Here is a 27,741-nt window from a genome sequence, read left to right on the forward strand (position 1 = left end):
AAAATAGAAATATTTCATTAAATTAACATTTAAATTATTTATATGCATCATTAAAATAAAAAAAAACATGTTATGAAATATATAAAGTGCACCAAACTTTACTCAGTCCATTCAACAATTCTAAATGGACAATTATGTAACTCATCAATTAATTATTTGAAAGGATAATTTGTCAATTAAATACTGAAAAAAATAAACAATTCATTAATGAGGCAAGAACTTCTCTCTCTCTCTCTCTCTCTCTCTCTCTCTCTCTCTCTGGAAGCCCCACTCTAAGGGAGTTTGCAGTGTATTAGTGAGTCATATATTGTACAACCACAGTCATAAAGTTTTCAATCAGTAGTTTTATTTCAGTATGTATTTTTCCAGTATCACAAAAAATGTAATTTTATATGGTTAAAACCATCTAGCTTATGTGCACTTTTTAAAACACTGCCCAGCAAACATTCGGACGTTTAATGACAGTTGAACGGTCACAACTGTAAAATACCTGAAATTAAGAAAAATTAACATGACATCTACTGCATTTTCCTTGCCCGGACTCGAACCTGGATCCTCCGGGGCGAGAGTCACCCGCTCTCCCAGCTGAGCTATGCCAGCAACTACTGAAAGTCAGACTTTTTTATATAGATAGAGGGTAAAGTGCGGGGTAAACTAACCAATCAGAGGACAGAGAAGATCTGCCACAGGCCACGCCTCCAGAGTGCCAAAAGCCCTTACAGCCGAGCGAGCAGGAGTCAGAAACCGAGCGCGCAGAGAGGCTGCCGAGCGCGCACAGAGGCTGCCGCGCGCGCACGTTTTCCTCTGCCGTGTGCTCGTTGACAACGCGCGCACGCAGGTTTGTCACTTGTGCACATCCTTGTGCGCTCACAGACACAGTTTGCTCCCTCTCAGTGCACAAATGACCTCTCGCCATGTATATTTGCGCTCGCGAGTCCCGTTCACACGCGCGCTGTGGACCCAATGCGCGTGCACGGGTTGTGGCACGCTTTAAACGCCATAGACAAAGATCTATATCGTCAAGAGAGGTTCCAGGAGAGGGGAGGAGTCAAAGGCCCCACCTGACATATACAATCATACACAAACACAGTCACACACTCCCTCCCTCATGCTCACACATGCACATACAACCCAAGACTTACAAAAATGCACGCCGGACACCCACTCATGCTCCCCATACACACCCTATTCACTCTGGTCCCGGTAGTGCTGCACACTGGGTACAACCATCACCGGTAACCAGAGTTTGACCCTTTCTGCTGGGGTGCTGATGAGCAGGCTCCCCCGCCCAACGCTGAGCACAGCAACCCACCACCCCAAACCCCAACCAGATGGCCAGATCTCCCTCCTAGCCTCCAGCCCCAGGAGGCCTAGCAACAACAGAGGTGGCTAAGACCCCCTAGTCGCCCCCCCACCTGCTCCAATATAGTGTTGTGTGATCATGAGGTGTATTCCATGGCTGTGGTGAGTGGGCAGTGCGGGCATCATCCGGCCTATGCCAGCTGGTGCCACCGCACCACCCCACTTACACCCTCAGCCATCAGTGTCTAAGTGCGGTTTAAAATTGGAAGTGGGCACCGGCACCCGGGGGGAGGCTGAAATATCCCCCTGCCAAATGCCGTTGAATGTGCTCACTCCCAAGGCCCTAAGTGTGTGTTTGTGTGGAATGTCGTCAGTGGAAGTGTATAAGGTGCAAATAAAATTGGGGGGCAGGTTGCCACAGGAATGCGGAAATGGGGTCCATACCCGCACTCCCTGACTTGTCCACCCCCCAAGGTCCTATGTGTATGTTTGTGTGATGATGTGAGGGAGCAGGAGGAGAGAAATATGCGGGGATGGGGAGGAATGGCTGGCTGGGCTTAGCCCTCCAGGGAGCCAGCTCCCCTACTGGCCCCAATAGGCACCTCTGTTGTCAAACTGCCACCCAGGGCATGGAGACCCCAGCCCATCCTGCCAGGACCCAAAGCAGCAGCATTACAGAGCCTCACGGAGACCGAGGGCACCAACCCAGCCCCACCCCAGCAGAATATCTATGCCCATCCCTGCATTTGCACAACTTCCAGAATATATAAGACATGAGACATCCAGGTAAGGTTGGGTCCTCCCCCTCCTGAACCTCCCCCTCCCCTGTGATGGAACGGCAGAGGAGCCAAGGTCTACCTGAGGCCCCCGAACCTGGGCCAGGCACTGCTGCGTGTTCCTGCCTTCTTCCCAGCAGCATACATGTCAGGACCCAACCCCCAAGGCCCCGCCCAGATCCCCACACGGGGCCGGCCACCCCCAAACCCCGAGCCCCCAGGCCCCCACCCAGACCCGCCCAGGGGCATTGCAGCCGCCAGGCAGTGACCCATGGCCGCCGCCAAGTCCCCCAAGGGGCCCCATTCACAACTGCCAGCAGTCCACCCCCCGAGGCAACCCAAGCACCTCCAGAGGGGGGCAACGGCCCCCCAGTCCCAGACACCCCCAGTGAACCCACCTCAAGGGAACACCCGGATACTCCAAACTCAGACCCCCCACCCCCCCCCACCCCCACCCCCCCCCACCCCCACCCCATCCCGTAGGACAACATCAACAGCCCCCCACCCTTGATATGTGATGGAACCGATCAAAGGAGCCCAGAGAGATTCATCTGAAGTGGAAGCAGAGGCTATATCAAGTGCAATATGATCTAACAAAAGATTTCTATACTGGTTAATGCAGAGAGTTTCTCTATTTTTCCAATTCAAGAGGATAGTTTTCTTAGCGATGCATATGGCAGTTAGAACCACGTGAACCAAAGATGTTTCAATCGGGACATCGTCCAGGTTTCCCAGTAAACAAAGAGAGGGGGAAGTTGGGATATGACATTTCAGACATTTTGACAGATCCTCACATACTCTACCCCAAAATTCCTGGACAGGTGGGCAGGACCACAGTGCATGAATGTAATTGCCAGGAATGTTGTTTGTGCAGTGTGTACAGGTGTCAGACGCCACAACCCCATCTTGAACATCCGATGACCTGTATAGTGTACTCTGTGTAGAATTTTGTACTGAATTAATTGTAAATTGGGGTGTCTGATCATTTTAAAAGTTTTTAAACAAGTTTGGGACCAGAAGTCCTGGTCAAAGCTAACTGATAGATCCACCTCCCATTTTTCAATAGGGATTGCAATTTTATTGTCTATTTTGGACAGTGTCTTATATACTCTAGACAGTAGTTTGGGGGGTTTGAGATTATAAAAGTCTAATACCCTTGGTGGTGTTTGTAATTCTATTTTATTGAGCTTAAATTTTTGTTTGACTACAGATTTAATTTGGTGATATTCTAAAAAGCTATTCTTATCCATTCCAAATTGGGAGACTATTTGATTAAATGGAATGAAGTCCAATCCTTCATATATGTGTTCCAGGTATAGGATTCTTTTATTTTTCCAGTCCGGAAGGTTCATCATTTTGTTGTTTTGCAAAATGTCAGGATTATTCCAGATAGGTGTGCGTCTGCATGGTACTAGTGAAGACTCTGTCATTTTAAGATACTCCCACCATACTGTCAGAGAAGTGCTGATACTAATACTTTTGAAGCTTTCATGTTTTCTTATGCTTGAGCTAATAAATTGTAAGTCTGAAAGCTCTATCGTATTGCAAAGTGTCTGTTCGATATCTAACCAGGACTCATCTAGTGGGTTATCTTGCAACCATCTTGGTAAATATTGCAGCCTGTTGGCTAAGAAATAATAATAAAAGTTGGGTAAATCCAGTCCTCCTCTGTCTTTGGTCTTCTGAAGCGTTTTTAAGCTAATTCGTGGAGGTTTATCCTGCCAAAGGAATTTAGTAATTGAGGAGTCCAGAGATTTAAACCAGTCAGCTGGTGGTTTGTTTGGGATCATCGAGAATAAGTAATTTATTCTGGGTAAGACCATCATTTTAATTGTAGCAACTCTCCCCATGAGTGATATTGGTAAGGATTTCCATCTTGCAAGATCATCTTCCACTTTCCTTAAAAGTGGGATGTAGTTTAGTTTGGTTAGATCTGCTAACTTGGGAGAGATATTAATTCCCAGGTATGTGATATTCCCTGACTCCAATTGTGTATTAAGCAAATTGACAAATGAGAAATTAATTGGTAGAACTGTGGATTTTAACCAGTTTATAGAGTAATCTGAAACTCTGGAAAAAGAGTTTATCAGTTCTATTGCTTGGGAGAGAGAGGATTGAGAATTCTGGAGAAAGAGTAAAACATCATCTGCATAAAGACTGATCTTATGTTCTATTTTCTTACACTTTATCCCTTTAATATATGTTGTTTGCCTAATTGCTGCTGCTAGTGGTTCAATAAAGATAGCAAATAGTGAGGGGGAGAGTGGGCATCCCTGCCAGGTCCCCCTCTGAAGACAGAAGCTAGCTGATATTTGGTCATTCGTCCTGACACGTGCTGTTGGTGAACTGTATAATGTTTGTAGCATGTTTATGAAGAAGTTCCCAAAAACAAATTTATGTAAAGTTGCAAATAAGAACTTCCAGTTAACTCTATCAAAAGCCTTTTCTGCATCTAGAGATAATATACTAGTTTCTATGTTTCTACTGTAAGAGAAATCTATCAAATTAAGTAATCTACGTGAGTTTGTGGATGACTGTCTACCCTTAATGAAACCAGTTTGGTCAGGGTGTATTATGAAGGGGGTTACCTTCTCTAATCTTTTGGCCAGGGCTTTACAAATTATTTTGAGATCAACATTAATAAGAGAAATTGGGCAATAGCTGGTTGGAAATGCTGGGTCTTTGCCTGGTTTTAACAAGAGACTAATATTGGCTGAATTCATGTTTGGCTGTAATCTGCCGCTCTCTTCGATTTCCCTCACCATTCTGAAAAATGTTGGAGCCAGAATGATCCAGAATTCTTTGTAGAATTCTACTGGGAACCCGTCTGGACCTGGAGCTCTCCTATTACTCATGGATTTAAGGGCTTCCTGGAGCTCCGCTGATGTTAGTGGCGAGTCCAGGACTGTAACTTGGCTGTCTGATAATTTAGGAAGTGTTATCCTGTCAAGGAACTCATTGATCTCATGATCTGATGGGTTTATCTGTGGTGAGTACAACGTTTGGTAAAAGTCTCTGAAGGTGTTGTTTATTCTTTCAGGGTCATTAACTATATTCCCGGTTGAGTCTTTAACAGCAGATATGGTAGTTTTCTCTTTATTTATTTGTAATTGGCTAGCTAAGAATTTACCTGATTTATGACTGTTCGAAGTTTTCTATTCGTAGTCTTTGTGCTAAAAATTGTGTCTTTTTGTCAATAATTCCATGAAGTTCTAGTTTAGCTTTACGTAATTTGCTCATTGACTCTTCTTCTGTGGATGCCTCTAAAGACTTGATGATTTCCTCTAACTCCTGAATACGTTTGTTTTCTGTTTTTTTCCTATGTGATGAGAAAGAGATTATTTTACCTCTCATCACTGCCTTTCCTGCCTCCCAAAGAATAGATGCTGATGTTCCAAGCAGGTCATTATGTTCTAAATATAAAGCCCACTCCTTTTTAAAAAATTCTATAAAACCTTCGTCTTTAAGCAGTGATGTATTAAACCTCCAGTTTCTGCTTGGTGGGATTGTCTTCTTATTAACCAGAGTTAAAGAAACCGGAGCATGGTCGCTGACAACTATGGGGTGTATCTCAGTGTCTGAAATGTCAGCCAACAATGAGCTGCTGACTAGAAAATAATCCAAACGTGAGTGAGAGTGATGGACGTGCGAAAAAAAAGTATACTCTCTACGTCTTAGGTGTGTTCTTGCTGTGTCTTTCTAAATCCATGCTTTCGTTCTTTTTTAAACACAGAAACAGTTTTGTTTACCTGTCTGTAGCTACAGTTTCGCCGACGGCTGCCGGCTTCTTCAGGCTGACGCTGATGGTGGCGCGTTACTTCCTTCTCCGTTTATCTGCGGGCAGCAGAGGACGTTGTCGCCCTCTACTGCCCGCTCTCCCCTCTCCGACGATGCAGTCCCATGCGTGGTCCAGCGTGTAAACTCCGTCGTCCCTGTTCATGGTCCCACATCCACGTCTCCTTATCTCGATTGCTTCCTAGATCCATCTTTTGTATTTTTGTTGTTCGGTGGTTATGATCCGTGTGCTGTCCCAGTCCATTATATGGTTTTCTCTTAAGCAATGATCTGTTATGGCTGACTTTTTTATTGTACTTTCTGCTTCTTCTTTTGCTGCTCTTGTGTGTTTACGATTTGCCTCTTTCTCGCACTCCTTTCTGTGTTCTATTGTCCGTGTATTGAGTTGGCGTCCGGTTTCTCCTATGTATGTTTTATTGCATATTTTGCATGGGATTTCGTAGATGACTCCACATTTTTGTCCAGCTGATATTTTGTCTTTTGGGTGTACTAGTCTGTTTCTAACTGTTGTGTATGGCTTTGTTGGTGTGTTTATGTTGTGTTTTTTCATTGTTGCTCTTATTTTTTCCGTTATGCCTCTGATGTATGGTAGGGTTATCACTGGTTTTGGTTCTTGTCTTTCTGGGTTTCTGGTTCTTTGTTTGGGTTGTTCTTTGCTTTCTGTTTTTGTTTGTTGTTTTCCTTTGTTTATTGCCCATGTCGGGTATGCGCAGGTCTTTAAAGCGTATTGTATGTGTTTGTCCTCTTGTTTACGGTCTCTCTCTTCTGTTATTATGTTTCCTCGGTGATATAATGTTCTGATTACTGACATTTTGTGTATGGTGGGGTGTTCTGATGTCCATAATAAATATTGGTCTGTGTGTGTTGGTTTCCTGTATGTGTTTATGTTTAGGGTCCCGTCGGTCTGCCTGGTGATTTTCATGTCCATAAATGCTATGCTGCCTTCTGTTTCTAACTCATAAGTGAATTTTATGTTGGCCGTGTCGTCAATATTGTTTAAGTGTTGTGTTAGTGTTTCTGTTTGACCTTTTGGTATGATTTCCAGTATGTCATCCACGTAGCGTTTCCATAGTTTTATTTTGCAGTTTGGGGGGGCGGTGGCTATGGCTTTTTGTTCCAGGTCTTCCATGAAAAACTCGCACAGGGTGGCTGATAACGGGTTACCCATGGCGAAGCCTTCCAGTTGTTTGTATATTGTGTTATCGTATGTGAAGTAAGTGGAGTTAGCTACCAGTCCTATCAGTTGTGCTATGTCATCTGCTGTGAGGTTTGTCCTTTTGTGTAAAGTTTTGTCTTGTCTGATTCTGTTAACTACTATGTCTATGGTTTTTTGGGTTGGTGTTTTTGTGAACAGAGATGTGACGTCATGTGAGATGAGTATGTCGTTGTCTTCTATTGTAATTTCCTTTAGTTCTTTTGCCAATTCTATACTATTTTTGCAGTATTGGTCTGTATTTCCTAATAACGGGCTGATGATTATGCTGATATCTTTTGCCATGTTGTATGTTGGTGTACCTATGCTGTCAACTATTGGTCTAAGTGGGGTGTTTTGTTTATGTATTTTTGGCGTTCCATATATTCTTGGTGTTATGTTTGCTGTAGGAATCCAGTGTTTGTACATTTTTTCTGTTATTTTGCCTTTTTCGTGCAGTGGCTTCAGTAATTTTTTCATGTTTTTCTTAATGTTTTCTGTTGGATCTTTTTTAAGTATTTCATATGTATTTTTGTCCTCTAGCATCTGTTTCATCTGTTGTTTATATTTTTCTCTGTCCATAACTACTGTGGTTCTTCCTTTATCTGCCGGTATAATAATTATCTGTTCATTTTTGGATAAAGCTGTCATGGCTGATTGTTCTTCTTTTGTAATATTGCTGTGTTGAATTTGGCTGTTTTTTAATATCCCAACTATGTTATTTCTGAGTTCTGCTTTCTTTCCCTCATCTGTGATCTGTTGACATGCTAGTTCTGTTGCTACAATAAATTCATCATATGGTATTTCTTTTGGTGTGACTGCAAAGTTTAAACCTTTCTTTAATATGCTCTCTTCTGCTTCTGTTAGTTTGTATTGTGAAATGTTACATACCCATGAGTTTGGTGTGGAGTTGCCTTGTATTTCTCCCCTCTTTTTCTTGTTTATGAGTCTGTTTAACTTCTTTATGTGTCTTTCTTTTACTTTTATGAACTCTTTTTCCAGTTTTTCCATCATGTGTCCTTTAATTAGTTCCTCCATTTGTTTATCAAGTTTGTAATTCCTTTTTAAGTCCAGGTGTCCTCTTTCCAGTTCGTCCTCCACACGCCTCTGTTTGGTTATGACGTTCCTTATCCTCTCCTTGAGCAGTGCTCTCTGTGCTCTTTCTATTATATTTTGTGCTGTCTTGGTCCGGATCGATGTTTTCAGTTGTAGGCTTGTGGGTGTGATGTTTTCGTCCCGGCATCTTAAACAGAAGCGAAGGTGGTTTCTTAGACGTGCGCGTTTCTGGTGTAATCGCTCCAAACGGCGGAAGTCCTTCGTTCCTTGTTGTCCGTATTTCTCTTTGAACATCTTAGGTGTGTTCTTGCTGTGTCTTTCTAAATCCATGCTTTCGTTCTTTTTTAAACACAGAAACAGTTTTGTTTACCTGTTTGTAGCTACAGTTTCGCCGACGGCTGCCGGCTTCTTCAGGCTGACGCTGATGGTGGCGCGTCACTTCCTTCTGTAGCTACAAACAGGTAAACAAACAGGTAAACAAAACTGTTTCTGTGTTTAAAAAAGAACGAAAGCATGCATATACTCTCTACGGTTAGGATGAAGAGATCGCCATGCATCACAAAGCCCATAATCACTCATGTACTGTTTAACTATATTAGTGGATTGCCAATTGCGCTGAGTCCCAGCTGTACTGAGCCTGTCTGTTAAGGAATTCATCCAAAAATTAAAATCACCTCCAAGTATAAGTGGACAGTCCAAGTGTTCGGAGAGTACAGAGAAAAAATTATGAAAGAATGGAGGGTCATCAATTTTTGGACAGTATATGCTGACAATACATAAGCTTTGGATCTGTACAGATATTTTTAACATTATAAATCTACCCTCTGGATCAAAGACTGTGTCCAGTACTGTGAAATTGATGTTTTTCTGTATTAAAATAGCTACACCTCTTTGCCTAGAGTTATAGCAGGCAGAGAACATGCTGGGAAACTCCGGTGTTTTAAGTTCATCTGCGGATGTGGCAGATCTATGAGTCTCTTGTAACAATATTACGTCTGCTTGCACTCTCTTTAGCTGATCAAAAATCTTTAATCTTTTCTCTATGGAGCCAGCTCCATGTACGTTCCATGAGACAAATCTTAGTGCACCCATAGATGTGTGTGTGAGTAGCTAAAATATGACGCCTTCATGTGAATAAGATGGAATAAGTATATAAATGTATAAATAGTATGTTAATAAATAACAGAAAAGTAAATAATAATAATAATAATAATAATAATAATAATAATAATAAAGATCCAACAGTGTTTGTGGTTGTATTATTTGACGCATAAATTATGATATTTATTGTGCTGTGAATTTAATATATCTATGTGTGTGTGTGTGTGTGTGTGTGTGTGTGTGTGTGTGTGTGTGTGTGTGTGTGTGTGTGCGTGTGTGTGCGTGTGTGTGTGTGCGTCTGTGCGTGTGTGTGTGTCGGGTCTGACGCAGTGTTGGAAAGTTGTGTGGTTGTGCCATACAGGTGTAAAGGTGCAGAAGTAGGTAAAAAGGAAGGGAAAATACAGATACAGGTTAAAAAAGAAGAAAGAACTAAAAAGAAAAGGTGATAGGGGTGTGAGGTGGTGAAGAACTGATAATCTTATCATCAACAATACGGATTTAGCAGCTGTTTAATCCTGACGTGATCAAACCCAGTGAATCCTGATAAGAATAATAAATGTCTGACCTGATGTTGGGCTAATACAGCCAGTCAGTCACTCCTCGCTCGTTGTAAAGCTTATTGTCCACATAAAGCTTATCCACCGAGATGACAGCTCTCTTCCCATCCTGGATAAACTTTTTACGCAGCAGAAAGAGGACCCGGCGCCGATCCAGAATTTCCTTCGGGAACTGATCCTTGACGCTGACATCTTTCCCTTTGAGCTCTCTTCCGTGACTTTTAACAAGATCCTTCTGCTTAAAATGTTCAAATTTAGCCACGATGGGACGAGGTCTTCTGCTGTCCCCTCTTTTAGCTCCAAGGCGATGTACCCGGTGAAAGGTGATGTTTTTTACCTTTTCTTCGGGTATCTTCATTTCTGTCTGGAGAAAGTTATTTATTGTTTGCGCGCAGTTCTCCGCCCCTCCCGCCTGCTCCGGCAGGCCTGCGAACACCAGATTATCCCTCATGCTGCGGGCCTGAAGGTCCAAAACTGTCTCCTTCAGAGTTTTGTTGTCCTGGGCGATCCGCATCATTCCCTCTTCCAGGGAAGAAACTGACTCCCGCAGAGACGCGTTCTCAGCAGCGAGCCGCTCAACCTGCTTCTGGCTGAACTCCAGAGATGTTCGGAGGTTCTGAAACTCCTGGTGTAGAACCTCGAGCAGATGAAGTCGCCCCTCAAATCCCAGAAGCCGTTTATCAATAGAATCTAATAATTCTAATATGTCCTTCCGGGGAGATGAGGCCTCAGGCGAGTCCTGAGGACGGCTCCTCTTGGTCCCAGAAGGTGTTTCAACCTCAGCTGCTGATTTCTTCGGATCCATAACGAATAACTCAAAAACTTCGTCAATATAATTTAACAAACTTTCTAAATTTCCTTCACTTACCTCCAGATTGAGTGAGTTATACTTACCAGATGATATTTTCGTTGTCAGTAGTTAAATTAGGCAAAAATGCATCTAAATTGTTTGTGGATGTTTGCTAACAAGCTGCCATCAGCTTCAAACGCTGCTGTGTCTGGTGATCGGCCGTCAGTGCATGCGCATCTCACACCGTTATTCAAAACTGACATATTTGTTAAATAATCAGAAGACCAAATTCTATGAAATCTGGAGCAAGTGGATCTTATTCATTTCCCCCTTAAGAGCGGACTTTATGTGATTCAACTGTTAATCAACTTTTTGTAACCTAGCAATTTCATTTCTTTTTTTGGTAGCAGCACAGGCAACCCCTCAGTTCTTGGTTATGTTTACTGTTCCATATAAATGTGTTTAACCCTTTAACTATTACAGGTTCCCCTCTCAAGCACAGTCTCTTTTCAGTAGTTTAGATATTAAGGGACTCTCCTTGATACTCCTCTGTGAAGGATGGGATGCTCTTACCGTTCACTACTCATCTTAAATTCAATTGGGGAGGGGGAAAGGGAAAAAAAACTGGAATGACCATGTTCCTATGTCATTTACATCTCGTCTATTTATTGATAAAAATCATCCGATCGTGAAGATTTCACTTCTTGACCGTCGTGTCCTGGACTGTACCTGCTAGGATCGACGAGGCTCTCTGAGTGGGTTTTTTCCTTTGGTTTTCCTGTAAGCATTTATCTCCCGCTCGATCTGCTCCAGCTTCCTTAAAGCATCCTTAAGGTTGTCCTTCCTCTTCTTTTTCACCATTTTGCCGAGATGGGCCTTCACAGGCGAGCTTATTGGCCGCCTCTACGATCTTCCGCTGCAACGCAATCCTGCTTTCCAGATTCCCAAGATGTGGGTCCTGTGGAGAAACACACACACACACGGTCGGTGGGGGGCTTCCAGCAACTACACACACACACACACTCTCCAAAGAACAAAGAAAACAGACTTCAAATATCCCCTGCCTCAGGTAAAAGACACAACAAGGTGTTATGTCTACATGCCACATCTCGTGTGACAACAAACTCCGATTTCTTCGTTCTAACTAGAGCTGAAACGATTCCTCGAGTACCTCAAATAATTCGAGTACAAAAAATCCTCGAGTCAAATTCTCTGCCTCGAGGATTCGTTTAATTCATATTTAATTAATTCATGGCTTTGCAATCGCCCGGGGTCATGTTTCACCCGGACCGAAATAAGTGACGCACATGCCCACTGGACTGAATGCACACGCGAGTAGCGAATATAACTTAACTTTCTCTTAAGCCATGGCGGACAACTTGAACCCCGATGGAGTGCAAAAAAGACAGAAAATGTCAAAGTTGTGGAACCATTTTTCACGTCGTAAGGTGGAAAACGTAGTCCAGTATAAATACAGTAAAATGGATTTAGCCTAGCACAACACCACATCCTCCGTGCTGCAGCACCTGTAAATGTCACTTCTGCAAGCGGACTCAGAGCCTCTACAAGATAATGCATTTTAGCCTGTTTTTCTATATATTCTGCGGACTCTGCGACTTTTTCGTTTGTAGCGCTCAGTTTCAGCTCACACCTTACATCTGGTAGCAACACGTCGGACTTAAAATGTGCTAAAAATAGCAGTTTTTACACAACACGTCGGACTTTTTATTGTGTTATTGATGTCTGTTGTCCCTCGGGGTTTCTGCAGGAGGACACGGGTATTTATGAGTGGCGGAGGAAAACGAAAGAAAGTAAATACATGTTTTGTGATCAGTATAATTTGACAAAACCACAGCAAACATGCTTTTGGCAATCCTTGTTAGTGTGAGAAAAAAAGTGTGGAAATTAAAACGGACGTGTGTTAATAGGGAAACAGCCGGCGAGCTGTTTGCGCCGTGAGCGGTTCTGGTTCTGTTTGGGCCGCAGCCGCTCGCAGCGTTATCCTCCTAGTTTTTGTCTGACTTGCAGGCTAGCAGATTCTCGCACGAGGGGAAAATCGGCTCAGGTTTACTTATTTTTTGCACAGGCATTTGTTTACTGTGAAGTAAAGTTGAAGTGCTGAAGTTATGCAAACTAATTTTGAATAAAACTTGAATAACTGGCAATTGCTTGCTCATTTTAAGAGGTTTTTCATAATTATAACATGCTATTTGATATCAAATCAAATCACTTTTATTGTCACGTCGCATGTGCAGGTACACTGGTACAGTACATGCGAGTGAAATTCTTGTGTGCGAGCTTCACAGCAATAGAGTTGTGCAAAAATACAGTAATGTAAAAACAATTAAAATATAAAAATGGCTAATCTAAGTATACAAATGAATAAAGTAAACAATAAGATAAGATATATAAAATGTACAGAGGTTGGTATGTGCAAAACAGTGGCATTAATGTACAGTATGGAGCGTGTAATGTTGGAACTTGGTGGAGCTCGCGACGAGGCAGTCATACTCGGCGCCATCTTGGCTCATCAATATATGATATAAAGGTTTACAAACACAAAAGGGTAATTTATTAGAGTACTCGATTAATCGAAAAAAAGATTCGATAGAGTACTCGATTACAAAAATATTCGATAGCTGCAGCCCTAGTTCTAACTGATACCTAACGGCTGCAGGGGCTAACAAGCTAAGCTTGCTTTTACAAAGTGTTTCATCACTTGAACCCCCAAACACGAGCTGAACCCTCAATCTCCATTTCACAACAGCTGAATTAAATGACTGCAACAAACATATTGGTGCAATAATGGTGTTGCCTAACAAACAGGTGGATGACAACAGAAACGCAGCCAAACAAGAACCCAACCTCATCATAAGGGAACATGTCATCCAGTTTAAAGGCCGTCCCAACACGCCGCCGCACTGGAGGGGCCTTCTCACCAGTGGATATGGGATACTCTTTAGGCAGTTTGCCTGTCAACTCCTGCAGAGATCGGTGTGGAAACCAAAGTTAAGATGATTCCTGAAAAAATAAAAACTTTAAGTTAGAACTACTTACAGCTTCTCTCAAGCAGATCTTTTTGAGTTCTTCAAGTTTCTGCGTCAGCTTGTCCTGAAGGTCCTTCTCCTTTTTTTTTAATTCAGCAATCTTCTCCTTCTTCTGTTCCTCCGTGACTTCAGAGTCAACAGAACCTGGGATCAGCACACGCCTGATTAACTACGAATTATATCATAAATCATCCCCCGTCAAAGACAGGAACTCTTATTACCAGTGGAGATGAGGCTTCCATTGCTGGCCATTATCAAAGGATCTTTGCTCTCGATGAGTTTACTGATCCGTGGGGCGGTGATCTCCGTCAGGTCCACGGCGATTTCTCCAGAGCTCCTGCTAGTGGTCATGTTCGCCTGTGGAGGAATGCAGAGGGGAAACGGCCTTGAGTAAAAACACAGAAGATGTAGGGATTGTACTTTATATGAATGTAAGAGGCTGCATATATACATGTGTGGTCCTCAAACATCTCTGTCATCACTCAGCCTGGGCTCTTCACACACACACGCATGCACAAGCACGCACGCACACACACACACGTGCCTAACCCTAACCCCTGTAATGAACATATCACAGGTAAACACGGCCTGTTGCTTCATCTCTTTTACCCCTTCTTTCCACGGGAGCCGTCAGCAGCACGTTACTGCAGCAGCACGTCTTGCTCGCGTAAACTGCCGCTTGGCCCTTCCCACGAGACTCGAAGCAGCAGGGGAGCTGCTGTCACCGACAGAGCACGAAGTCGAGTGACTTCGTCAGTAAACACAACAACAAGCAGGAGAAAACTACAACATGGCTCCAAGAGGTTTGTGTTTTATGTTCTGTCTGTTTTATAATCGCCAATACGGACCTGAAAAACAAAGGAGACCGCTAGCTAGGTGATAACTTCTCACGGGGACGCACAGTTAGTAACTTTTTTTTTAAGTAAAGCAACCGGAAGGCAGTACGTTTCTTTATTCTGAAAATCTCGGGAGCTTTGCTCCGTTTCCGGATTTCCTGTCTTTCCTTCCCCAAAAATGTCGAACTTGACCCGTTTCAGAGGCGTCGTGCGTAGAAAATAGAACCGGCACGTAAGGGCCGTGACATGCTGCTCCTGAGGCGCGGTCGACTCGCGCTGCTGACGGCTCCGGTGGAAAGAAGGGGTAACACTAGATCTCAGACCAGAATAAGGCAAACATAGATGGAACAATTCATGGATTAAAAAAATCAAGAGTTGTTTAAACTGGGTGACCTCCCACTGCTAAGCAGTCACATGTCTCACAGGAAAGCTAAACAAATTCAGTAAAACTGAACATTGTACCAAAGTCTTGTGTGTTTGTGATAAAACACAATCATCAACATAAGACCTGCTAGATGCAGCCTCCTGAATCCTCCTGCACAAAGTGGAGGAGAGAACAAGTCAGATGTTGCATCAGTCTGTGGGCTCTCTGTTCTAACTATAAAAGGAGGATGTTAAGCATATTCTGAAGATATTCGGGCGTTCTTATGAAAAGGATTTGGTTCAAATCAAACTAAATCTGTCTCAAAGAAATAAACAAAAACAGACAAAAGGTTTTAGACACAACTATTAGCCTGTCAAGCCATCCTATATATGTGACCCTACAACCTAGGGCTGTGCGATCTGCTGATATAAGATCGTTAAGTGTTATAAAGTGATGACGATCTACCAAAGCTCAGAGATCGTGGAACCGTCTATTCACGTCCTCTCACCTGTGCCATTATTTCTGGACGCGCCTACCGGCATATTTGTCTTCAGCCGAGTCCCGCTATTTGCTGTTCTGCTACTGTCGGCATGACTGACACGCCAACAGCAAGTTTAAGGCGGTGTGTTGGTTAGTTTAGCTGGGCTGCTCGGTGGAGCTGAGGAAAATAATCTAACATCCGATGCACTAAGATGCAAACATAAACGATTATGCATCTTTGAAGAAGCACACCATACTCAATTATAGTGGCTAGCTGCTAGCATTAGCCACTAGCTTGCCCCGTCTCTAAGCGGTCATTAAGTGTATTCTCAAGCGTCTGCTCGATCAGGGAACCTCTGGGTCACAACGTGCCCGTGGGACATTTGAGAAATGTATCTCTAGCTCCCTATCTCAACTGTATAATATACACTCTCTCTCATCTTTGCTTCGCTCAGTCGCATCATCCCACCCACCACACCGATTGAGCGCTGTGATTGGCCCACCAAACCGATAGAGCGCTGTGATTGGCCCACCACACTGATAGAGCGCTGTGATTGGCCCACCAAACCGATAGAGCGCTGTGATTGGCCCACCACACTGATAGAGCGCTGTGATTGGCCCACCACACCGATAGAGCGCTGTGATTGGCCCACCACACCGATAGAGTGCTGTGATTGGCCCACCAAACCGATAGAGCGCTGTGATTGGCAAGACACAAAACTGCTCAGGCCAGTGGTAGACCAGCTGAGGCTCCAGTGGAGCATGGCTAGATCAACCTGCAGAGCAGGTATTTTATTGTGGCCGGGTGGAATGTGGCAACAAGCAAGTATGACGGGGGGGGCGGTTGTGTCATCCGTCTCACTTTTGATTTGCCAGTGATAGACCGCGAGGGTAACTTTAACCATGGCAGGTGCAGAGACGAAGAGGAGGCGAAAATTTGATATCAAGTTCAAAGAGAACGTGCTGATTATGCTGCAGAACACTGGGGAGCAATAGGGGTTGTATGAACTAGTCGACTTCACTACAGTGACTTTTTATGCCTGTCATCGACTAGTCGCTGTCATGTGATAATGACCGGCAAGATGCAGCCCTCGGAAAAGACAGCAGCCTGCTGTCAGCAGGTGACAAGCTCCTGCGCGTCTGGGGGGCAATGCGCTGTGCCAGAGCATCGGTACCGACACCCGCCGTAAAACGGACATTTAACTAAATTGTGATGTTTACCCTCTTGCAATTTAACCTTCCCCTCACCCCCATCCTAACCTTAACCAGCTTGTGCATGCAAAGCTCTGATTGTTGACGCTCTCCAGACATCTGAGTCCTGAGCACGGCCACAGTAACATTATCAAATCAGGTGTCGCCACCTCAAAAACTAATTTAACATGCGATCGTTCATGTCGGCTCATTTCCTTTAATGTTTTCTGTCTTTTATTTGCGCCTGATGTGTTTCGCTGCTGTGGAGCGGGGCACATCACCTTGTCCTCTGGTGACGCACCGATCACTGATGCGGCCGCCAAGCAGCGAGCACCCCGCTGTTTTTGCGGTCGTTAGATCTTTTAGAACTGCAGTTCAAAGGTAACTCATGAGGTGAATATATGTGAACCCAGGTAGCAGTTTTTCTTTAGGATTGAGAGGAGATGCAGGAAGATAATAAACAGGCAGAACAGAAAAATAGTCAAATAAAAACAAGTTAGTTTTTGTACCTGCTGGTTGCAACAAACAGACACCATTGAAGGTAATCAGAAGTGAGGAACAGAAAATGAAATAATTATTTTAATGTTTAGAGCAGCAGGAACTCCGAGAGGTTGCAGTCGCATCAGTGAGTTTGTGGCCGCTGCGCAGGGAGAGGGGGGAGAGGGCTGAAGCAGAAACTACCGTTGTTAAAAGGAATGTGTTTAACTTCGAAAATGTGGGCGCAATTTTATATACATATGTACATATATATACATATATACATATATGTATATATATATGTGTATATATATATATATATATATATATATATATATATATATATACACATTTTTCAGAGATCGTCTCTGCTGCAGCTGCCCAGTGGCACTGGAAACTTTACAAAAGTTGTGGTAAGCTATATTTTTAACATTTACGTAACATCTGTGCAGCGCTGAAAGCACCAGACAGAATAATTCTGTGCCCTAACAGTAGTTTATGAAAGTAGTCAGACAAACGAGAGGCACCTGGCTGCTGCTGGGAGAACGCTCCGTGTTCTCACTACTCTGTAAACAATCACAAACAACATGTCTTAAAGTTGAAAACAGAAGTTTAAGTTAAAACACAAACACTCTGAAACTTTTCTGATGATTTTCTAAACAATTCTGTCAGGGAATTATATGTTTCTGAGACGAGTCGCTGTCTAAACATCACATGCATTACCATCATTAAGCAGCGAGGTGTGTTGAAGCTGTCATCAGCTAAGGGGTGGATGCTTAAGTGCATCAGGGGCAGCGAGGAACGAGAAAGTTGTGTCTCAGGCTGGAGATCACACCAGATTCACTGCTGCAGGCGTGAATCTGCGGGTCTGCAGCATCCCCTTATTAACGTGACATCAGGACTTCCCATGTAAGGAAGGTCCGCTCACCTGTTCGTCAGATCATTATTTCCTCGCCATGATCTTTTATCTTCCCATCAACCTCCAGTCATCCAACTGGAACCAGTTAGTGTTCCTGATCATTCTCAGAATATGTCACGCCTGCTCTGGTGTTAAAAGTTAGTACATTTCAGTGTTTCCCCTTGGAATTTTTCCAGCTGTGGTGGTGGTGGTGTTGGCGGGGGGTGGTTATGACACGTCTCACCTTTATGTTAATATTGTTTTATTTGATGCACTCCACTTTGAACTGCACCAATCCAGCGACTGCTGCATTGTAATAACTAGTATTAAAGGTGAGTACACCAATATTTGCACAATAATAATTTCTGTTTTAAACTCCCAGTGACACACTTTGCAGGGGGGATTTGGCATTTAATTTTTCTTGGCATCTGGAAAAACATCTTCTTTTTCCCCCTTTGACTCTCTGCCCGCTGTATTTTGGTCCAAGATCACTACTGGGCTGGCCCTATTAAACACGTACACCCCTGCTTAGTAGACTTAATGAAGTATTTTTAAGCCAGTATAAAAAGGACTGAAACACAAATTTACATATTTGGCATTATTGACCAATATCTTTGATTTAATTTATTTGTTAAGAACATCAAGATGCATTACAGTGAACATTATAATAAGCTGGGCGGACACTGTGCGGCTTTTTCACTCGTAACACAGCTTCAGCTCAAACTGTACGACTCAGCGCAGGGCAGATCTCACGAGTCATGTGCTCACACTGTACGTCTGGTAGCAACACGTCGGACCTAAAATATGCTAAAAATAGCAGTTTTTACACAACACGTCAGACTTTTTTGTCTTGTTTTGCCTGTTGTCCTTCGGGAGTGCTGCAGGAGGACACACGGGGATTTATGGGGGTTGGATGAGGAAACGAAATAAAGAAAGTAAATCTGTGTTTTGTGATCAGTTTAATTTGACATGAACACGACAAACACGCTTTCTTGACAATCTTTGTGAGTAAAAACACGTGTAGAAACAAAAACGAACAGCGTGTGTTATTAGGGAAATAGCGGGTGAGCGGAGTTGATGCAGGATGGCGAATGCGCCGTGAGCGGTTCTGGTACTTTTTGGGTCGCAGCTGCTCGCTGCGCCGCTTCAACCCTCATGAGGAACGAGATAAATATTAAACACTCCGGAAGTCCGTGCAAGCTCACGATTGCTGATCGGTAGCTGGTCACGTGGTGTTAATCGCCTCTCGTAACCCCCAGTACACTACACGACGCTCAGCGCAAAACTCGCCCCGATCTTGTGGATTCTCGCACGAGTGGAAAATCTGCTCAAAAAAGTGAAAAAGTCACACAGTGTCCGCCCGGCTTTACTGTCTGTGTGTGTGCGTTGATGCCTGGACCGAGCTGACGGAGCTCCCGGCTGCAGTTTTGTGTGTAGGGAGGAGCGGGCGCTCTATCTGACTGGCCAATCACAGAGCGTGAAGACAGTCAGTTACCCAATGAGGATTTCATTCAGCACGATTACGGATATTTTCGAGTTTTACACTCGTTTCTTGCTCGTATTCGTCAGAAATGCTTTATCCGTACGCTCATAACTGTAACCACCCTGCCCTGCCTCCTCCTCCTTGCTACCTGCCGGCTGTGATCACAAGCAACAACACAGTAGTTCCTGCTGCTTCTTCGGGAAACCGCGCAACAAAAAAAAAAAAAGAAAAAAAAAAAACATCAATAAAACTTGGGATGCTCCTCCTTGAACCGTCACCTTATCGTGGTGGAGGAGTTTGAGTGCCCTAATGATCCTAGGAGCTATGTTGTCTGGGGCACTTAGTGCCCCTGGTAGGGTCTCCCATGACAAATTGGTCTTAGGTGAAGGGTGAGACAAAGAACGGTTCGAAGGATCTTTCATGGCGGTTAAAATGAAGAGTCGGAGTACCCGGCCCGGAGGGTTACCGGGGTCCCACCCTGGAGCCAGGCCTGGGGTTGGGGCCCGTGAGCGAGCGCCTGGTGGCCGGGCTTTCGCCCATGGGGCCCGGCCGGGCCCAGCCCGAACCGGATACATGGGCTCGTCCAACTGTGGACCCACCACCCGCAGGAGGAACATGAAGGGTCCGGTGCAATGCGAATCGGGTGGCAGACCAAGGCGGGAGCCTTGGCGGTCCAATCCCCGGACAAGAAAACTAGTTTTTGGGACATGGAACGTCACCTCGCTGGCGGGGAAGGAGCCGGAGCTTGTGGCAGAGGTTGAGCGGTACCGGCTAGATATAGTCGGACTCACCTCGACACATTGCATTGGCTCTGGAACCCGAGACCTGGAGAGGGGTTGGACACTCTACTTTGCTGGAGTTGCTCCGGGTGAGAGGCGGAGGGCTGGGGTTGGCTTTTTGTTAGCTCCGAGACTCTCTGCCTGTGTGTTGGGGTTTACCCCGGGGGACAAGAGGGTAGCTTCCTTGCGCCTTCGGGTCGGGGAACGGGTCCTGACTGTTGTTTGTGCTTATGGGCCAAATATCAGTTCAGAGTACCCACCCTTTTTGGAGTCCCTGGGACGAGTGCTAGATAGTGCTCCATCAGGGGACTCCATTGTCCTGCTGGGGGACTTCAATGCTCACGTGGGCAATGACAGCTTGACCTGGAGGGGTGTGATTGGGAGGAACGGCCCACCTAATCTGAACTCGAGCGGTGTTTTGTTATTGGACTTCTGTGCAAGCCGCAGTTTGGCCATAACGAACACCATGTTCGAACATAAGGATGCCCACCGGTACACTTGGTACCAGGGCAGCCTAGGTCACAGGTCGATGATAGATTTTGTAGTCGTATCATCTGACCTGCGGCCGTATGTTTTGGACACCCGAGTGAAGAGAGGGGCGGAGCTGTCAACTGATCACCACCTGGTGGTGAGTTGGATCAGATGGCAAGGGAACATGCCGCGTAGACCTGGCAGACCCAAACGCATAGTGAGGGTCTGCTGGGAACGCCTGGCAGAAGAACCTGTCAAGACGGTCTTCAACTCCCACCTCCGGCAGAGCTTTGACCACGTCCCGAGAGCAGTGGGGGACATTGAGTCCGAGTGGGCCTTGTTCCACTCTGCGATTGTCGAGGCGGCTGTTGCTAGCTGTGGCCGTAAGGTGGCCGGTGCCAGTCGTGGTGGCAACCCCCGTACCCGCTGGTGGACACCAGAGGTTCGGGGAGCCGTCAGGCTGAAGAAGGAGGCCTACAGGGCGTGGCTGGTCTGTGGGTCTCCGGAGGCAGCAGACAGGTACCGGATAGCCAAGCGGGGTGCAGCAGTGGCAGTTGCCGAGGCAAAATCTCGGGCGTGGGAGGAGTTTGGTGAGGCCATGGAGAAAGACTATCGATCGGCTCCAAAGAGGTTCTGGCAAACTGTCCGGCGCCTCAGGAGAGGAAGGCAGCAACTCGCTCACACTGTTTACAGTGGGGATGGGGAGCTGCTGACGTCAACTGAGGCTATAGTCGGACGGTGGAAGGAATACTTTGAGGAGCTCCTCAATCCCACCAATGCGCATTCCGAGGAGGAACCAGAGCTGGGAGGCCTGGGGATGGACTGTCCGATCTCGGGGGCAGAAGTTGCTGAGGTAGTCAAACAACTACACAGCGGCGGAGCCCCGGGGGCGGATGAGGTTCGTCCTGGGTATCTCAAGGCTATGGATGTTGTAGGGCTGTCATGGTTGACACGTCTCTACAACATTGCGTGGTCATCGGGGGCAGTTCCTAGGGAGTGGCAGACCGGGGTGGTGGTCCCCATCTTTAAGAAGGGTGACCTGAGGGTGTGTTCCAACTATAGGGGGATCACACTCCTCAGCCTCCCTGGAAAGGTCTACGCCAAGGTACTGGAGAGGAGGGTCCGATCGATAGTTGAATCTCAGATAGAGGAGGAGCAATGTGGTTTTCGTCCTGGCCGTGGAACTGTGGACCAGCTCTATACCCTTGCAAGGGTGATGGAGGGGGCATGGGAGTTTGCCCAACCAATCCACATGTGTTTTGTGGATTTGGAGAAGGCTTATGACCGTGTCCCCAGGGGCACCCTGTGGGGGACGCTCCAGGAGTATGGGGTGGGTGGCTTTCTGTTAAGGGCCATTCAGTCCCTTTACCAGAGGAGCGTGAGTTTGGTCCGCATAGCCGGTAGTAAGTCGGACCTGTTCCCAGTGAGGGTTGGACTCCGCCAGGGCTGCCCTTTGTCACCGGTTCTGTTCATCACTTTTATGGACAGAATTTCTAGACGCAGCCGTGGTGTGGAGTGTGTCCAGTTTGGTGGCAGGAGAATCTCGTCTCTGCTTTTTGCGGATGATGTGGTCCTCCTAGCTTCATCCAGCTCTGACCTTCAGCTCTTGCTGGGTAGGTTCGCGGCCGAATGTGAAGCGGCTGGGATGAGGATCAGCACCTCCAAATCTGAGACCATGGTTCTCGACCGGAAAAGGGTGGCTTGCCACCTCCGGGTCGGGGGAGAGGTCCTACCTCAAGTGGAGGAGTTTAAGTATCTCGGGGTCTTGTTCACGAGTGAGGGTAGGAGGGATCGGGAGATCGACAGGCGGATTGGTTCGGCGTCTGCAGTGATGCGGACGCTGAGCCGATCTGTCGTGGGGAAGAGGGAGCTGAGCCAGAAAGCCAGGCTCTCGATTTACCGGTCGATCTACGTCCCAATCCTCACCTATGGTCATGAGCTTTGGGTAATGACCGAAAGAACGAGATCGCGGATACAAGCGGCCGAAATGAGTTTCCTCCGTAGGGTGGCCGGGCTCAGCCTTAGAGATAGGGTGAGGAGCTCGGACATTCGGGAGGGACTCGGAGTAGAACCGCTGCTCCTCCGGATCGAAAGGAGCCAGTTGAGGTGGTTTGGGCATCTGGTCAGGATGCCTCCTGGACGCCTCCCCGGGGAGGTGTTTCGGGCATGTCCTGCCGGCAGAAGGCCCCCGGGTCGACCCAGGACACGTTGGAGAGGTTACATCTCCAATCTGGTCCGGGAACGCCTTGGGGTCCTGCCGGAGGAGCTGGTGGACAAGGCCGGGGAGAGGACGGCCTGGAGCTCCCTAGTTGGGATGCTGCCCCCGCGACCCGGACCCGGATAAGCGGAGGAAGACGAGAGACGAGACGAAAACTTGGGATGTTGTAGGCGTGGCGGTGGGATTTCAGCCGTGGCGGCCCGCCACGGCTACGCCTATGTAAGGGAAACCCTGCATTTAAGTCCTAGATCATATTTGTGCCTGTTCTACTGTCATTTTGAAGGATTATTATTTATGTGCTTTTACTACATTATGAGTAGAAATGCTAATAAAAACTCCCAATTATACAAACAAGTGAAACTGGAAAAATTAGAATCTGGTGCAAAGTCAAATTTATTTCAGTCATTCAACTAGACAGAGAGACTATTTAAAAGCTCACGAAGCCTTTGCAGGTGTTTTCTATTTGTAATTATAAATTTTAGTTGATTTGGGTTTTGTTTCATATCACAGTGACATTTGAATAATTAAAATGCAGTTTTTTATTAAAAGCTTTAGTTAACAGTAACCATGTCTAATGTTTGATTCTCTGTCTCATAATTTTAATTAAAAGTTTTACTTTGAGAGCACTTTTCCCTGAACGATTAAAATGTGATTAATTTAGATTAATTAATCACAAAGCCTGTAATTAATTAGATTAAAATTTTTAATCAAGTCCCAGCCCTAATATATATATAGGACTAAAAGGGAGAAAAATAAAAACTATGTTATGTGTTAAAGTTATTAATTAGTATGATTAAAATGGCCCAAATTGCTTTGATATGTACAATAAATTCCAAAACTATCAATAAAGTAACACTGAGACAGATAAGGTGTGGTGATCCAAACAGTTCTGTTGTAGGATATAACGCAGACCTCCTGCTCTCCTCATTCTCACAGACAGTTTCCTAAAAAGCTGTTTTTTTTTTACACCTTATAGTTTCTCAACTTCTCTGTTGTGTTTTCTCTCCATCGTGATAATAACGGCGCACCGAGCAAAAGGGAGCGGGTGTCTCATAGTATAACCATCCCTGTGTCACTGACAGCTGCAGAACCAGAGATCGCAGGTTGACGCCTGTGCCGTCTCTAGTAGAAGCGTGAGTCTGCAGCAGCAGCAGACGTAAATCGGCGGTCTCCAGCTCTGCAACTGTACCTTTGTCTTTGGCGAATCAGCCCGGCTGAAAACGGTTTATGATTGGTCAGTCCTTGTGCACATGTGCAGATTATCGTTCTCTTTGCTTACTCCCGGAAGAACGGTTCAGAGTGCAAATGGTTTCTTTGTTGCTAAACTCTAGGGAATAGAGAACAAGAAAGTTCTACAGAAAGTAGCAACGGGTCCTGAGAAATGTCGCTAGGTTTGTCGCTAGGCGCTTTTTGGAAAAAAGTCCTTGAGGGGGGTCAAAAAGTCATTAGGAACAGCGACAAAGTCGCTGAGTTGGCAACACTGGGTCACCAGTCTGCTCTCCCCGCGAAAAAAACTGCACTGCCGAAACGTTTGATCTCATGCTGCCTTCACGTGAACTTGTAAACGCTACAACTCCCTTCCTCCTTCTGCGTAACAACTAACTGTTCTTTCATTTTCCTTTCAACGACTTAGACATCTTAACGCTTAAGATCTCAGAACTCAGACTTCATAAGGTAAAACTGGGTCGCTAGCAAAATATCTGAACGTTAAGTATTGTCCCTGAACGCAGCATAACACTAGAAACGGAGAACTCCGAGAGTAGTTTGATTACTCCCAGAGTCTTATAGTTTATAAGATTTTGGGAAACGTGACTATGCTGCAGAAACACATTCAATACTATACAATGCACATACTGTACTACGTCCAAATAATATGAGCAAATTATAATAATGTTATCATTAACAATAACAGCAACAGAAGTAGTAGTAGTAATTAGTAGTAGTCGTAGTAATAATAAATATTTTCTTTTTTGTCTTGTAATTTTAAATTTATTATTTTCATTTGATTATATTTTAAGATGTGCTAATTCTGCCAGATAAATTAAGAACTTAGCAAAAACAGTATCTTTGTGCAAAAGTAACTTTTTAATATGGCATGATGAATAAAATACACAAATCTAGGCTTTGTTTGAAATTTTTGACACATTTTTTCATCTTAGTCAAATAAATAAATCATCTAGTCATCAGTAAGCGAACAGCTCCCATATCCTTTACATAATGCAGTTACAGCCCTTTTAGATAACGGGCAGTTTCATACAATATAGGGAGCCTAAATCACACCCATCTGCTTCCAGACCATGGGTCCCCAGGAAAAAGAATAAATGGATGCAAGTCAATAGGGCTATAAAAGCTATGTTCTAATCCTGTTTGTTGTGGGCCGGGGATTTCACATGTGATGTCAGTCAATTTTAAAGATAGACTCTGATTCCAATAAGGCACTTATTTTGGAAGTTGTTCTTAGGTTTTGTTTGCAAAGACGTCCAGGACTACAAATGTTTGTCTCACCAAATTGATGTCATCAAACTAGACATGTAGAAGAGGAGAAAATGAGTTTAAAGAGCTCTGCTGTAGCTCTTTTTCTGTTTGCCGAGGTTAGCGAATGTAAGTCAGACAATTTTCTGAGCATCATTAAAATCCATCCTCATTTGCTAACAGACAAGTGTGGTTGACTCAAAAGTGAATGGCAACGTTTTAAGCAAAGATTTTATGCAATGTGTAGCGCTCAGGGTGTGTGATGTGGCGTACTCCTGGCTAACATGGCACTGGCGCCAAACTTTACCTATACAACTGAGTTAGAGCTTTTATATAATACCTTTATATAATTTAGCACTCAGACTATATGATGGGGATATTATGACATCAGATTTTAGCTCAGTGTCTGTGAAACTTTCTGTCCATGACATGACCCGCTTGAGCTCTTCTTGGTACTGCTGACCGACCAGACTCAAGCAGGCCCACCATACAGTTCTGAGCAGATCTGAACTCCTGGGAACCACCAGCTGAGCGATAACAGTATTTAGATCAATTATATGTACACAGCAGACGTTTCTGCTTACCGATGCTTTAACCTGTTTTATGCTTTTTAAGCAGGTTCAAAACTTTGATTGGTTCATTTTCTTTGCGTTGAAAACTATTTTAACTCCAGGGTATATGTGGCTTTTTAAAAGACGTCAAAAGAGATTGTTATTTTCTTTCTTCACACAGCAGCATGCAGAGAAAGAGCACACTAGGAGAAATCCTGCAACTCTCCTAACTCAAGAAGCGTGCAGCATTCAGGTGTTTCAGCAAGAAGACATTTTCAAACAGGACTTTGAACGTTCTCCTTTACCAGACAGTGAGATCAAACAGCCTCTCATGCTGCTTTTCAAATGACTGCCATGTGTGTGGGGAAAGGGTCCCTTGTTAAAAACCATGTTTTGTGAGTCACCAAGCAGCAGCCTGTGCCTCCTTACAATAAGCATGGCTCACACTAATGAGCCAAAGGAGGAAAAAGTGCAAGTTAAGGGGAAAGTTGAGCCAAAGGAGTGAAATTTGGTATCGCAAATGAAAAAAAAAAAACCTTTTAATCTGCCTCTTTAAACGTTGACGTACCTGGTAGCACTTTCCTATCCTGAACCAGGACTCCAGGAGGCGCCTGCATGGCATCAGCCAATGCTTGTACAACCATCTCAGTGTCTGATGAGCCAGGCTCCAAACAACCTTGCTGCCCGATGCCACCAGGTCTCCCATTCCACGTATGATGCGCAGGGCCATGACTGAGAACTGCTCGTCTCTACTGGAAGACTTCTACCACGACCAATGACGCTTCACGCTTTCAGCCACTTTGTTGTGTTCTAAACCAACAAGCTGAGAGGAGCATTTTGATTGTACAATAATTACATTTTATAAGCATACGTCATTGATAATAAAATTACCCAGGTTAAATTTGGTTTCCCCTACTCAGAATAGATTATAAAGAAAGTTAACAACTATAATCCAAACCAACGGTAAGAACTTACCTGGTGTATTCTCCTTTGGCCTCCTTGGAAAACATAAAATCAGTTCAGTTAGTAAACATGATTCAATATAAACAAAAGGACTGAATTTTTCTCTAAAATAACCTAAATTTATTTTTCACTAATCTGTGCTAAATAATGAAAATGTGAATTTTTCTGAAAATATACAAAAACTGAGGTGTGTGTTGATCCTTCATTTCAGCATGAATCTAATAGTTTAGCTAATATTTACAAGAATACACGGAGGTCTCTTCATAAAGGTTTTAGAGGTCAAAGTGAATCTAGAGGAAAACACCCGGGAGACAGATAGAGACGTTTCCCAGGAACGTCCTGTGGCCTGAAGCGTCGGTCCTCGGTCTCGTTTAGGGGTGAGTGGCTTTACTACAGCCAGGAGGGGCTGCGACAAAACGCTTCCTTACCTGCAGCGCGAAAGCGGCTAACTTGAAAACATGTTCGCTCTCCACTTCGATAGTTTCCTGTTGGCAAAAGAGGCAGGAGATTAAAAAGAAAGCCACAAAGAGAGCGCCGAGTATCCGAAACACTTGACTCGAGAGACAACCCCATACTTCCAATCCGTACCTCGGTCCCACCGTTACCGACTCTACCACCACCGAACAGCGGCGTTTAAAAATGTTAACGAAACGGAGCGAATACGTGTTTTTTTCTCTGATTCTGGATAATCCCACAACTTACTTTATGAAGGAAAACGTACGGAGCTGAGTACGGAGATACTTTCGGATCCCGTCTGAAGTTACAGCCCGATTCAGGAAAGTGGTACGGTGCCAAAGCAGGTTCAACAGTCTCCGTCTCCCTTGGAGACCAGTCCAGCGTTGCCAACTGCTTTTAACTGAAAGTAGCTGAAGTTACCCCCAAAGTCGCTAGATGTCGCCAGATGATGTCACGTGCTAATGTACATATTGATTACGTCATCAC

At 44.8% G+C, this 27,741-nt stretch overlaps 1 protein-coding gene across 3 annotated transcripts; it reads right to left on the reverse strand.

The window, feature by feature from the left end:
- Positions 1–11,215: 11,215 nt before the first annotated feature.
- LOC107372455 (FERM domain-containing protein 4B-like) lies at positions 11,216–27,655 on the reverse strand. Of its 3 annotated transcripts, none has more exons than XM_054748748.2 (8): positions 27,502–27,655; positions 27,228–27,284; positions 26,812–26,834; positions 26,405–26,646; positions 13,838–13,973; positions 13,627–13,760; positions 13,435–13,551; positions 11,216–11,527 (listed from the first exon to the last, which is right to left on the reverse strand). In XM_054748748.2, the coding sequence occupies exons 4-8, from the start codon at positions 26,564–26,566 to the stop codon at positions 11,399–11,401; spliced, it is 678 nt and encodes a 225-aa protein (XP_054604723.1). In that variant the 5' UTR covers positions 26,567–26,646; positions 26,812–26,834; positions 27,228–27,284; positions 27,502–27,655; the 3' UTR covers positions 11,216–11,398. The 3 variants fall into 3 exon arrangements, with proteins under 3 accessions (XP_054604723.1, XP_054604722.1, XP_054604725.1); XM_054748747.2 differs by having other exon boundaries at positions 26,405–26,659; XM_054748750.2 differs by having other exon boundaries at positions 26,405–26,659; positions 27,521–27,651.
- Positions 27,656–27,741: the final 86 nt, after the last annotated feature.

Source organism: Nothobranchius furzeri, chromosome 3 (assembly GCF_043380555.1).
Source record: "Nothobranchius furzeri strain GRZ-AD chromosome 3, NfurGRZ-RIMD1, whole genome shotgun sequence".
In the NCBI taxonomy this organism is placed as follows: Eukaryota; Metazoa; Chordata; class Actinopteri; order Cyprinodontiformes; family Nothobranchiidae; genus Nothobranchius; species Nothobranchius furzeri.

Excerpts from the sequence above, each read along its gene's own strand:
- LOC107372455 (XM_054748748.2), bottom strand. The coding sequence starts at position 26,566 with ATGGCCCTGCGCATCATACGTGGAATGGGAGACCTGGTGGCATCGGGC. Across the intron at positions 13,974-26,404 it reads GGATAGGAAAGTGCTACCAG|GCGAACATGACCACTAGCAG; the intron begins GTACGTCAACGT and ends ATTCCTCCACAG. Across the intron at positions 13,552-13,626 it reads AGATCTGCTTGAGAGAAGCT|GAGTTGACAGGCAAACTGCC; the intron begins GTAAGTAGTTCT and ends CGATCTCTGCAG.